This window comes from Solanum dulcamara, chromosome 8 (genome assembly GCF_947179165.1).
Source record: "Solanum dulcamara chromosome 8, daSolDulc1.2, whole genome shotgun sequence".
In the NCBI taxonomy this organism is placed as follows: Eukaryota; Viridiplantae; Streptophyta; class Magnoliopsida; order Solanales; family Solanaceae; genus Solanum; species Solanum dulcamara.
This window is the reverse complement of record NC_077244.1, coordinates 72,797,691-72,810,033: the sequence shown is the minus strand read 5'-3', so window position 1 is coordinate 72,810,033 and position 12,343 is coordinate 72,797,691. Positions and strand designations below refer to the sequence as shown.

General features: G+C 34.3%; 3 protein-coding genes and 1 pseudogene across 3 annotated transcripts; 2 read left to right on the top strand and 2 right to left on the bottom strand.

The window, feature by feature from the left end:
- Positions 1-236: 236 nt before the first annotated feature.
- LOC129900534 (kunitz trypsin inhibitor 5-like) lies at positions 237-1,106 on the top strand. Its single transcript, XM_055975526.1, has one exon. The coding sequence runs from the start codon at positions 281-283 to the stop codon at positions 890-892; it is 612 nt and encodes a 203-aa protein (XP_055831501.1). The 5' UTR covers positions 237-280; the 3' UTR covers positions 893-1,106.
- A 3,512-nt stretch (positions 1,107-4,618) lies between these two features.
- Positions 4,619-5,848, bottom strand: LOC129901634 (miraculin-like; annotated as a pseudogene).
- A 1,268-nt stretch (positions 5,849-7,116) lies between these two features.
- LOC129900282 (uncharacterized) lies at positions 7,117-9,743 on the top strand. Its single transcript, XM_055975218.1, has 4 exons — positions 7,117-7,416; positions 7,516-7,598; positions 9,305-9,360; positions 9,468-9,743. The coding sequence occupies exons 1-4, from the start codon at positions 7,245-7,247 to the stop codon at positions 9,544-9,546; spliced, it is 390 nt and encodes a 129-aa protein (XP_055831193.1). The 5' UTR covers positions 7,117-7,244; the 3' UTR covers positions 9,547-9,743.
- A 135-nt stretch (positions 9,744-9,878) lies between these two features.
- Positions 9,879-11,003, bottom strand: LOC129900154 (uncharacterized). Its single transcript, XM_055975096.1, has one exon. It carries the CDS (start codon positions 11,001-11,003, stop codon positions 9,879-9,881), a length of 1,125 nt encoding a protein of 374 aa, XP_055831071.1.
- Positions 11,004-12,343: the final 1,340 nt, after the last annotated feature.

The window sequence follows — 12,343 nt, the reverse complement described above, 5'->3', positions numbered from 1 at the left end:
AACTTCAATGATTTGGATTAAACAATCAGCTAGGAACATCAAATTGACATGTACTGTTGTACCGCTGGTTTGGTTTCTTTAGACAAATATTATCAATCAAACCAATCAGTTAGGAACACCAATTCAGGGTCAAAAACCGTCAACCACCCAAGGTATTAATTAAACCAAAATCCAACCAATGTGCTATTTTTCTTATATAAAAACACTAACCACATATATCCCTAATATCCATCCAAACAAAACAGAAAAAGAAACATTACTCACAAAGTTCCAGTAGAAAATGAATAAGGTATTGATATTACTTCTTCTCTCTGTCTTTTCTATGTTCACAAGTTCCAATTGTACACCTGAATCCGACCCGATTCTTGACATAAACGGAAAAATCCTCCGAACACACACTACGTATTTCGTAGTGCCAGTAAATCACAAATATGGTGGTATTTCTCTAGAAACCACTGGCAATGAGAAATGTCAACTTGGTATAGTCCAAGAAATATACGATGTGCACGGAGGTGCCGTAGCATTATTCCCAGTGAACCCAAAGAAAGGCATAATACGAGTGTCTACTGATTTAAATGTTGCGATTTTCAGCACCCACGGGTGTGGTGATCAATCCACAGTGTGGCAACTTGAGACATATGATTCGAAAACAGGAAAGTATTTTATTAAAGATAGGGGAGTTGAAGGAAATCCTGGTCCTAAGACTATAAGGAATTGGTTCAAAATTGAGAAGTATGAGCAAGGTTACAAGTTTGTTTATTGCCCTTCAGTGTGCACTTACTGCAAAGTCATTTGCAAAGATGTTGGAGTTTATATGGTCAATGGACAGAGACGTTTGGCACTCAGCAATGTCCCTCTTGTGTTCAATTTTAAAAAGGAATTCACTTCTTAAAATCGAAAAAATAACGAATAATAATAATTAGTACAAGGACAATAAGTTGTTCTATAAAAGAACAATAATGTAATAATGCGTGCCTAAGCCATGCTTTTATTTCTTCTTTGTTGTTTTTATTGTCACTGAATAATACATGTATTTTGCAATCCCTTTTGGCTTTAATTTGAACTGGAAAGATTTCGAGCTTTGTTGGATGTACGAGGCTAAAATTTGAAACTAATTAATACCATTTTGATAACTTCATTAATGGAGCTTTGTATAAAACTATAACAGAGAGAGAAGAACCAGACAAAGCAGAGAAGAAGAAGAAGCTACAGTGCTCATTATATCACTTATTTCAACATGTATTACATGTGTATGAGTGTGGTGTATTTATAGTGCACCTATAGTTAGTTTCTAGTCACAACAACCTATAACAAACTCATAACAAACTCTAACAACCTCTAACAAACTTATTTAACCATGATAGCTTGTTAACTTACCTATGGTTAACAATTACAAAAAAATTCTTGTGATGGAACAATAAAAAATAGATATTGAACCTAATTCAATCTCAAAAAACTCGCTTATGGGGAGTGATTGTTCAAGTCTAAGGAGGTCACATATATTTTCTGATCCCACCAATGTGGGACTTAACAGGAAGTTTATTTAGATAGGTTATACTATATCTATATGTCCATGGTTTATCAATGATGTCTATGACTTAAACTCCTTAAACTCTTTTTTAAACAATCATGTACATCGAAAATTCAAACTATTCTCATTTTAAACTTAGGGTTAATTATAATAAACACTCTTATAATATGACTCAATTTTGAATACACCTCCTGTATCAAAAACTTTTACCCCGTAGAATATAGAATTCCTACACATAAATCCCAACTTGTTTGGATGGTGTTACTTATTGTATTACATTGTGTTTTTAGTTTGAATATAATATTTGTTTTAATTATTATTTAAATTTTATTGTATCGTGTAGTTAAATCTCTCATTATGTAACGATAAAAAGTCTCATATAACAATCAATTCTGTGTGACCTTTTTTTCTTCTTCTCATTTTTTCTTTGCTTATTATCTAATAATCCTATTTTATCATTTTTGGTACCTTTTTTTAATTATAAAAAACTCTACCTTCATACCCTATTTTTCTTGTAGATTTATTCTTCAAAACATTGATTGTTACCCCGAATATTTCTACACCAAGACAAGTCCAAAGAATTTTCATCGGCTAAGTTTTCGTATGAGTCCGGAATAGGGTCAACTTTAAATGCCCATATCTCCTATTATATAAGGAATTTGGTATTCCATGACTTATCAAATTAAAGGAATTTGAGTCCTCTTTCCAACGCCACTAAGTTCGCCTCATTCCGAGTTCAGAGTCAAAAGTTATGATCATTTTACCAAAGACTACCGCTGCAGTAGTTTTTGGGCTTGGCGCGGCGCGCCAGCAGCGCGCTCGAAACTAGCTGCAGTAGTTTGGCCCTTGATGTGGTGCGCCAACAGCGTACCCGAAACTAGCTGCAGTAGTTTGGCCCTTGGCGCGGCACGCCACTATTGCGCTTTCAGGGTTTTGAGTCCGTTTTCCAGATTTTTTTATGAAGGGCATCTTGGACAATTATCTAATAACATATATATGAACTTGGACGCCTTTGGGATCATTTTTGCTGTTTTTTGCCTCCCTAAAACCCTAAACTTCATCCTCTTCTCTCTCAAATCATCCCCTCCAATTTTTCTCTCAAACTCAAAGGATTCAAGCTTCCCATTTAGGACCAAAAATCAAGATTTCTTCAAGTTCTACTCTAAGGTATGTGGGTTTTCATCCATGGGTTCTTCCACCCATGGAGCCCAAATATTTTCTCAACTTAGTATTTAAATTTTAAATGATGAAATCCTATGAGCTTTTATATGATGGTTCCAAATGCATAGATTATGGTATATTTTAATTTTATTTACTCCTATTTATATATATGTATATTGACTCTCAATTTCAAGTGATTAGTTTTTATGGATTTTCATACTACGATTTTAAATGCATAGATTCTTGAATATTTGAAGTTTATTTACTTATTTTGACTTATGTTGATTCTTATTTACATGAAATGGATGGTTTATCAAGGTTCTTATATGAAGGCTTGAAGGGTAGTTTTAAAGTGTATATGGTGGGTTGTTTTAAGATGTTTCATATGATGCATTTCCATCACTCTCATGTATTAAATGTGTTTGACAGTTATACGAAATGAACCCACCTAGTCTTTTTATGTTGAAATGAAGTTGAATTGAAAGTTTTGACTCCAAATGAAAGTTTATGAAGCAAATACCTATGTTTAAGGGAGTCTTGTGAAATGATTGAATGATGATGAAAGGACTTTTAGCCAAAGAAAGGATTCAATGTGAAAGGACAATTCTCAAATATTTGAATCGAATGAAATGTTTTAATGAGCTATTCCATCGATGATGATTTGATGTCTAAAGTTATACAATACTTATGTTATTATGATATATAAATGTTATTCCGTGGAATTGACCTAACACCGAATGTAGCATGTAGATGGGGACTCGATCTAAGGGGTCCTTAAGTAAAATCTCATGTTATATTAACTATGCGCCAACATAGGAGCCCTTGTAGGCTATTTAAGCTAGTGGATCCACAATTAGCCCTTAAAGTCAAAGCTAAAGAAATGATCAAAGTAGACGGAGTTCTACCCGGCAAGTAGTCTCTCCGTGCCAACGTAGGGGGTTATATTGGATTCCATGTAATAGCTCGTATGGTCTTAAATGTCGGTTAAGGTCACTTCCCCACAAAATGAATGTTTTAAGGCTTCATATGATGACGTCTAATGCATGCATTCACTTATTCATATTGCTTACTCATGTCTCTCTTATGTTCTTCATTTCATAGCATACTCACATACTTAGTACATTCAAAGTACGAACACATACTTTTGCCTACATGATATCACCATGTAGGAACCGACGTCGCTCCTCGACCTCCTCCATGTGGCTAGCTCGGATTAGTTTGAAGATTGCTTGTGGTGAGTTCCTATGTTTCGGGAACAACATCTCTTTTATTCTAAGCTTATGTTATGTAGAATATTAAGACTTTTATTAAGGCATTTCTTGACACTTATTTTGAGGGTGAGCTAGGGACATGTCTTAGCCCCCGCCAAATCTTTAATGTAGAAGGTATGGTTGGACATAGAAAAAGATGTTATGTTGTCTTTGACTCTTATTAAATGTGAAGCCCCTTAGTCCCTACATCCCTTTTGTTTTCCGCTTGATTTGTTTATCATTACCAATGAAATGCTTAATGAATGATAAGAGGCTTGGGTAAGGTACCTTCGTGTATCTCATTCGCCGTGTCACGTCTAAGCCCTAGGCTTGGATCGAGACAGTTACATTATGTAACATAGCTATAAACGATACAATCTATTCAAACGTTATATTCATCAAAATAATATAGTACAATATAATATAATACATTATATGACACGACTCAAACAAAATTGGCAAAAAGAAGAAGAAGAAACAAAATGCATGGTTTATTAGGAAATTAAATACCTTCATATTAGCAAAGGGCACTCCTTATTATTACATCATCATTATTATCTGAATGACCAACGACGACGCTCGTAGCTAAATGCAATGTTTTTTTAGTAGTGAGTTATTATCATCTTCATTAGTATAGACTCCTATTATTTTGGTAGAGAGTGACTAGTGAGTATGTTCAACGACCTTCAAAAATTTCCTTCTTAAAGTTGAACACAAGAGGAGACTCTTAGACCATTGACCATAACAACTTCAACATCTTTACAAATACCTTTTACAGTAAACAAATTTATAACTGTGCCCATACTTCTCAATTCTGAACCAATTCCTTCTAGCCTTAGGACCAACACTAATAAATTAAAATACCTCCCTCCATCATACTTCTCTAGTTGCCATATTGTGGAATGAAGGCAATCGTAGGTGCTTTAAATTGCAACGTTTAAATCAGTGGACACACGTATTACGCCTTTTTTTAATTATCGACTGGGATTAATTCCAGGCCATGGTCATGTGGTTGGACGTAACGTTTTTGGATCACACTAAGTTGACATGTCTCGTTATTGCCGATGGTTTTCTCGGCAACTCCTCCGGATTTTTTGCCGTTTACTAGAACTATAAAATACGTTTTCTCTGTTCCGAGATTTGCGCGTTATTTATGTCAAGAACTGGATCAGGTGCTGAAGAGGCTTCACAAAGCCAAGAATTTGTGAAGATGGCAAAGATAGAGAGAAATCGTAATAGGAATATCTTCTTCATTTTCTGAAACTTTGTAATAATATGATGGGTATTTTCTTATATATTTGTTTTTGGTGATGGAGAGTTTTGTATGGACATTTAGAGGTGTGAATTGTGTTTTTTGTTTTTTTATAAATTAAATATAGCACATTGGTTGTGGATTTTTGTTTAAAAGCTTGGGGACGTACCTATAAAGATTGACGGTGTTTGACTTTGACATTAAATTAAATATTTTTTGCGTGGCTTTGTTTGACTTTCTTTTTTTTAATCCAATGAGCAATTTTTGGGTTCGGAGGGGGTTTGATAGATAATATTTCTAGCGACGCTGTCACATACATGGTGTGCATACCCAAATTGAAAAATTTCGATCTATCGTCAAATTTTCAATTACACACTTATATTTCATAAAAATTCTATTATTCTTGAACTATTTTAAAGTGAAATTAATTACACCCTAAAATGTCACTACAGTCATGTGACTTGTGATGAAATGCACACACTTGACACTTGTATTTCACCAATTAATATTTTTTTTAAAATTTGTTTTCCCCCTCCTTTCTTCCTCAATCATTTCTTCAACCCTAATCACAATAAAACATCATTTTTTACCTCAAATTTTTTATGTCTCTAATAATTTATAAGAACAATGTTCCCAATCAAATCTTTCATTCAACAAATTCAACAATCTTTTCATATTTTGTTATATTTCGTTCAATTTTCTTTATTAAAAATTTATAGATACACATCAAATGGGTCATGAAAATTCGAGACCAGATACATCCTCTAATGGTTTAATCGACGGTTCAAAATCATGGCAGATGAGAAGACCAATTTGAGACCAATTTGTAACACCAATTTGAGAAACCCCTCTCTCTTCCCCATTCTTTCTCTCTCTAAAATTTTCTTGAATAATTTATAATTTGAGTTTTTGATTTTGATTTTTCATGGATTTTAGGAGAGAATGAAGGATCCATCTTTAAAAAATGTAGAAGAAATTATTATTTTTCAGTTCCTTCTAATAAGTTCGAAAATAAAAACACAATTATTTCTCTTTGATTTTGTTTCTCTTGAGTCCATGACTAAAAAAAATAAATCAATTGATGGATAAGTTTTTTTAAAATAAATTTAATTTGTTAGATGTGTACTAAATAAGTCTATTGAAAAATTATTTGTACATAAAATGCATTAATTGTTGATAATTTTTATACCAAATATCTGCATATGAAGCTTCAACAATGGATAATGGTGAAGTAGTTACAGTAGTATAGATAAATAACAAGTGATAAAGAGAAAGAAAAAGGAAAAGAGAAAAACGAAAAAATAAAATAAATAGGAAACTCACTCTCTTTGAGAGAGTGAAATACACTCTCTATGTCAACTCAGCACTTAAGGGGTTATATATTCTATTTAAAAATAGTTGAATTATAAATATAAGTGTGCGGTTGAAAATCTTACAATAAGTTTGAGCTTCATTTGGCTATTTTCTCATAAATAGTGTATACAATTGAGAAAAAATAATTAAGAAATTTTGTGAAATTTAATAATTGTAAATCATAATAATAACTAATCAAATGATTAAAAAATTATAAAAAATTATGATATAAATTTAATCAATTAACCTATCAATAATAGTACTAATATATATAAAATAAAATATTGTAATTATAGTGAGAATAAATTTTTCCTGAACCAAAATTCTCTAAGCAATTCCATTATGTATACTATTGTGTTATAGTATGAGAAAAATGTTCTTCAGTTTTATAAAATTTCAAACATTTTTTCTAAAAAAGAAATGACCAAATATGAAAGAAATTTATATATTTTTGTAATAAAAGTAAAAATAATAAAGATCAACTTTTGACTTTTTTTTTAAAAACAAAAAATAAAAATAAAGCTTAAATATGATAAAGAAAATCAAAGCATTCTAAAATATAGTTGGGCCATATTGGTAAATTAATTTGTAAGAAAAGAACAACTCGAACCTTGTCAATTAAGAAAAGAGTTTCTGTTAACCCAGCCAAGGAACCGACGAAGAAAAAATAAAAACTTACAGCAAAAGAGGAGTAAAAATGGCGTTGCAGTGGATGATATTGACATACGTGGTAGCAGTAGAGGCAACAATAGCTATTCTGCTGACATTGCCATCTCCCAAAGCTCTCAAATCTTGTCTTGTTTCTCTAATTTCACTCGCCCTTCAACCTTCGCTTTTCATCCTCCCTTTCTCTGCTTTTCAGCTCCTCGGTATTCTCCCTTCTTCTTATCCTATTGATTTTTATTTGCTACTCCCTTATTTTTACAATCGACTGATACTGGGACTTACTTTTTTTGTTCTTCTCTTAGATATTTATTGGAAAACTGAGCATCGATTGATGTGTACGGGTGAGATTTGCACTGCTTCTGAGAGGGACCGCTACGAGAAAACGGTAAATAATCTCCCCCCCCCCCCCCCCCCGATTTTGTGTAGTAGTAGATTTTACAGGGTGAGTTTAAATTGTGTTGAAACCAAGTGTTTGACCAATTAGTTTCTACAATTTTGATGGACAAGTATAGCTGATATTTTGATGTGGATGTACGGCGTAGCTGAGTTGTTAAGGTGTCTGATTTGCTGAAGACTTCAAGTATAGGATTGAGATGTAACTAAAATGCTACACACGGTTTGCAATACGGCTAATAAGCATGATATTTGATTGTCATTTGTGAAACTTAGAAAGAATTTTGGATTTTTCAGGTAAATTATTTGCAGTTTAGGATGTTCTTCCTCTTTTAAGTATATTTCTACTTCTAGGCTGCATGAGTTTAGCAATAGTCGAGATATTGAAATCAGATTGATCAGAAAAGGGGAATCAGATTAATATCTGTACATGTCTTAGATTATATGTGAAGTTGGTCTTCTGTGGTTTCTATAAGTGTCACTTTTTCCTTTCTAGTAGGTGATGGCACTAAAGGTAACGCAGTTGTCTATAATGTTTACTTATAGAACCAAGTAAAATGCTGGTGCCAGAAAAATGGGAACAACGAGAAGTGTTTCGTTGTAGTCTGGCCATGAACTCATCAGAGATGTAATAATGCAGATTACTGGGATCTGAAGATAGATGTATGCGTGATCTAGTGATGATCTGGTGACAGTCAGACATATATAAGATATCAGGTCTATTAGGAAAGGGAAGTTTTTCATAGTTTAGGAAAACACAAATAGGTAAAATAAACAGAAAGAAGGATTAAATTCCTAACAAATTAAGGAATAAAGGTAGTGACCATAACTTGTTTCATTTAGGGGAAGTGCTTATTGTTCATCAATTTATATACCTTTTTTTTTTCATCAAAGTTTCCCTCAAAAGGGATTCAATAGATAAGCCAAAGCAGAATGAAGGGGACGAAACCTGACCACCGCATTACAAAAGTAGGAGTGAGGGCTTATATACCTTATATCAATGCTTCAAGCCGGAAGGAAATGTTCAACTTAAAGTCGAGGTCAATGTGCACCAAACATGTTTACTTCTTAAACATTATGAAAGTGGGGAAAACAAAGTATCTCAGCTGCAGGTTCTCTTATTTTTATTTAAGTACCTCAGTGGTGGCATTATGGACTTATGGTGAGATTGAGATCATTTAATGGCTGCTAGTTGGACGAGGGATCAGCCCACTTCTTTTGATTGAGATTGTTATTTTTCATTTATCTGCCAATCCATGGATCAAATTCATGTGATATGTTAAACATTTTTGAAAATACAAAATGGTCCTAATATTAAGTTCTTATCGAATGTCCTTGAAGGGACAGTCCTCAGATTAAGTTCAGCCCTGTGATATGTTGAATCGCATTGATCTGCAAACATCAGTCTAGTATTTCAGATATTGTAGACTTTATGTTGGTAAAACGCTAAAGACTGATTTCCTGAGCTATATGCCAAGAAACCCTTGCATTGTCTGAATTCATATATTGAATTTTTTGCACAAGCCGTACATATTGCGGGGGGGCATTCTGATTGGCTGTGTGTGGTGCATAGATTCCACTTATTCCCTATTCTTTTTTTCCCTTTGTTCTTCCACAAAAATAGAAGCACATTGATGTTCTATTATCTGGCTCATGGTTTTCTTTTCCCTTTTGTTTGTCTCCTATCATGTTATACAGATCTACAAGGCTCAAAGAAATGTGATCCTATGTCTGGCAGCATGCCTTCTCTACTGGTACATCAACTGAATCATGTGGACCTTATATGTGATTTATTTTACTTTCGAGATGTGCCTCTCTTTTATAATTTAATGCATAAACAATGTGATCTTTATGTTTGAAGGTGTATCTATCGTGTTTGCAAGTACTACAAGGAGATTCAGAGCATTGAAGTAGTAGAAAAGAGATACAAAGACCAGTAGCTATTCTATCTATGAACCAGTCATATTATTCAAGGCTAATTATAGCTGAATCGGAACCTTGTAACATTTCGACTTATGTAAAGTAACATAATATGAGGCTTGTGTTGGATTTACATGTGCCACAGTTTGCTATGTCTTCCTCAATAAAACAGAACATGACCATATGTAATATATTCATTTCCAAATTTTTTGTTTTTTTCATTAGTACATGCCCACTATAACAGGGTTAAATATAAAAGGCACAAGAAATTAAAGAGCCCCAAAAAAATTGAAAAAAGGAAAAAAAAGAAAAGAAAATGAGATCCACTGTCACAGTTTTGCTACAGCAAGAATCAAGCAGGATGCCTCTTCTTCTTCTTCTTAGTCTTCAACCTATCACATAGGAAAGTTTTCTCTAATTGATCCACCCTCTCTGCTAGCGAATTCAGCATCCGTGTTTGTATTTCATTTTTTTGGCACAGTTTATTCATCATTCTCATCATATTCTCATTCTTTTCCACCATTTTCTCCAACAACTCTGTGTTTCTTCTACTCTCCTCTCCCCTGTCAAGCCTTTGTGACTTTGTTTCATTCTCATTCTCATCCTCAACTCCTTCAATCACATCCCCTACTTCACCTCTCTCCTCACTTCCCTCCATACATTCATGCATCGGACAATCAGTTTCCTCCTGCAACCCTTCACATTTCTCAACCGACGGAGCTACATCGTGTTCGCCCTCTGCGGGTGTTTTCTCATCATTTGTCGTATAATTTGATGTCGCTTGATTTTCTACATCCACGCTCTGCTCTACCAGATCACAAAGTTCATTCTGATTTGTCGATTTTCCATCTTCGTCCTGATTTCCTATTGGATCGGGGATGTCTCCAGTCTGATTGGCTGGTTCAGATAGTTCATCGGAATCATTACATTGGTTCTCCTCTTCAGCTGCAATTTGGTTTGCAGCGGAAACAACGGAGTCGACTTTCTCTTGCAAATATATGGCCTTTCTAATCACAGCCTTTCTGCACTCCCTAACACCGGAATCAACTCCACGAATGGAGTCCAACTTGAAAAGCAGAGACATCAGCGTCTCATTCACCCGCAACCTTTCCCTTTCGTCTCTACGAATCAACTCCGCCGTTTCTCGGCATAAAAGCTTCCGTTCAACATCTTCCACCTCCTTTCGTATCGACATGATTTTCTTCACGCTTTTTCTCACCAAAAAGCCTCTGAATACCTTCTGGATCTTCAAGGCTGAAGCGGACCGGTCCGGCTCAGGTTTCTGTGTCTTGGAGGCCGCAACGGACCGCTCGGGATCCGCACTTACGAAGTGGACCGGAATCTGGACAACCTTCGTCGCCGACTTGATTCCGGCAGGTTTCTGGTGAATCGATTGCACTGGTATTCCTCTCGTGTTCGAGGAATAGCGAGGGCGAGCTGGCTGGGACCAATAGCCTCCGTAGAATGGATTCTCCATTGTTAATTTTGATTGCTTTGTTTAGAAATTGATTGCTAACGAAATCAGAAGATTTTTTGTTATTTATGAAATGTAAGAAGCCGTGAGGCTTACTGCTATTTATGCGGTGGGAGAGAAACTGAAGTGAATATTCCAGAAGCTTCAGGAATTTTGGAAGGGCATAAAAATATCTTAGCTTTCGCTAGAGTGATGTAGAATGTTCCTAAGGTAAAAACAAATAAAAGATGTAGAATGTTCCTAAGGGAAAAACAAATAAAAGATGTAGAATGTTCTAAAATTGTTTCACGGCAATAAGCCTATAACTTCTATAAAGTATATATGTTAAACAAAAAGTGTAACAAAGTCGAATGTTCACTTGCCATTAATTTTTCCTTTTCTTTTTATGTGGGACCCACTCATTATATTTTGTTTCATACTTTACGTTTTGTCCTCTTTTATAAATGCCTCTTTGGCATTAAGAAGAGCATACAACAAGATATAGAAAAATTTGATTTGCTCCTCTCTCTTTTTTCTTACTTGTTAAGTTGATTTATTTTATAACAAGTGTTCAGGACGAGTCTCCGTCGCTTTGAGGTATACAAGGTATCAAAAAAGGTAAAAATTTTATTTTCTTAAAATATCTAATATTTCAAAATTTGAATTTGTTACTCTTGATATTTTCGGAAAAAGGCTACTCATCATAGGCACTTGATGTCGAAATACATCTAGAATAGATGGGTCTGACAGATACCATCAAAGATGAAAATATGACATCTAGTCAAGATCGTGCCAAAATCATGATATTTCTCCACTACTATCTTGACGAGAGATTAAAATTACAATATCTCACATTAAAAGATCCCCTTAAATTGTGAAAAAATTTAAAAGAAAAATATGTCCACCTGAAGTTGGTCATGCTTCCACAAGCACGTCATGATTGGCTAAATCTGAGATTAATGAATTTCAAAAATATAACCGAATATAATTCTGCCTTATTTAGAATTACAACTCAGTTAAATTTATGCGGAGAAGAAATCACTGAGCAAGATAATCTGAAAAAAAAATACTCCACATTTTCACCCGTGAATATGCTCCTGCAGTAGCACTATCGTGAAAAATGGTTTAAAAAATATTCTAAATTACTTTCTCATCTTTTTATTGCTGAACGCCACAATGAACTATTAATGAAAAATTATGATAGTCGGTCCGTTGGTTCTTTGTCACTCCCTAAAGTGAATCAGGAAAATTATAACCAACGAGAAAGAGGTCATGGCCCCAGTCGTGGTCGTGGTCATGGTCGAAAAAGAAATTATAATCATAATACTCGATTGACACCGAGAAATGATCAGCAGTTTAAAAAG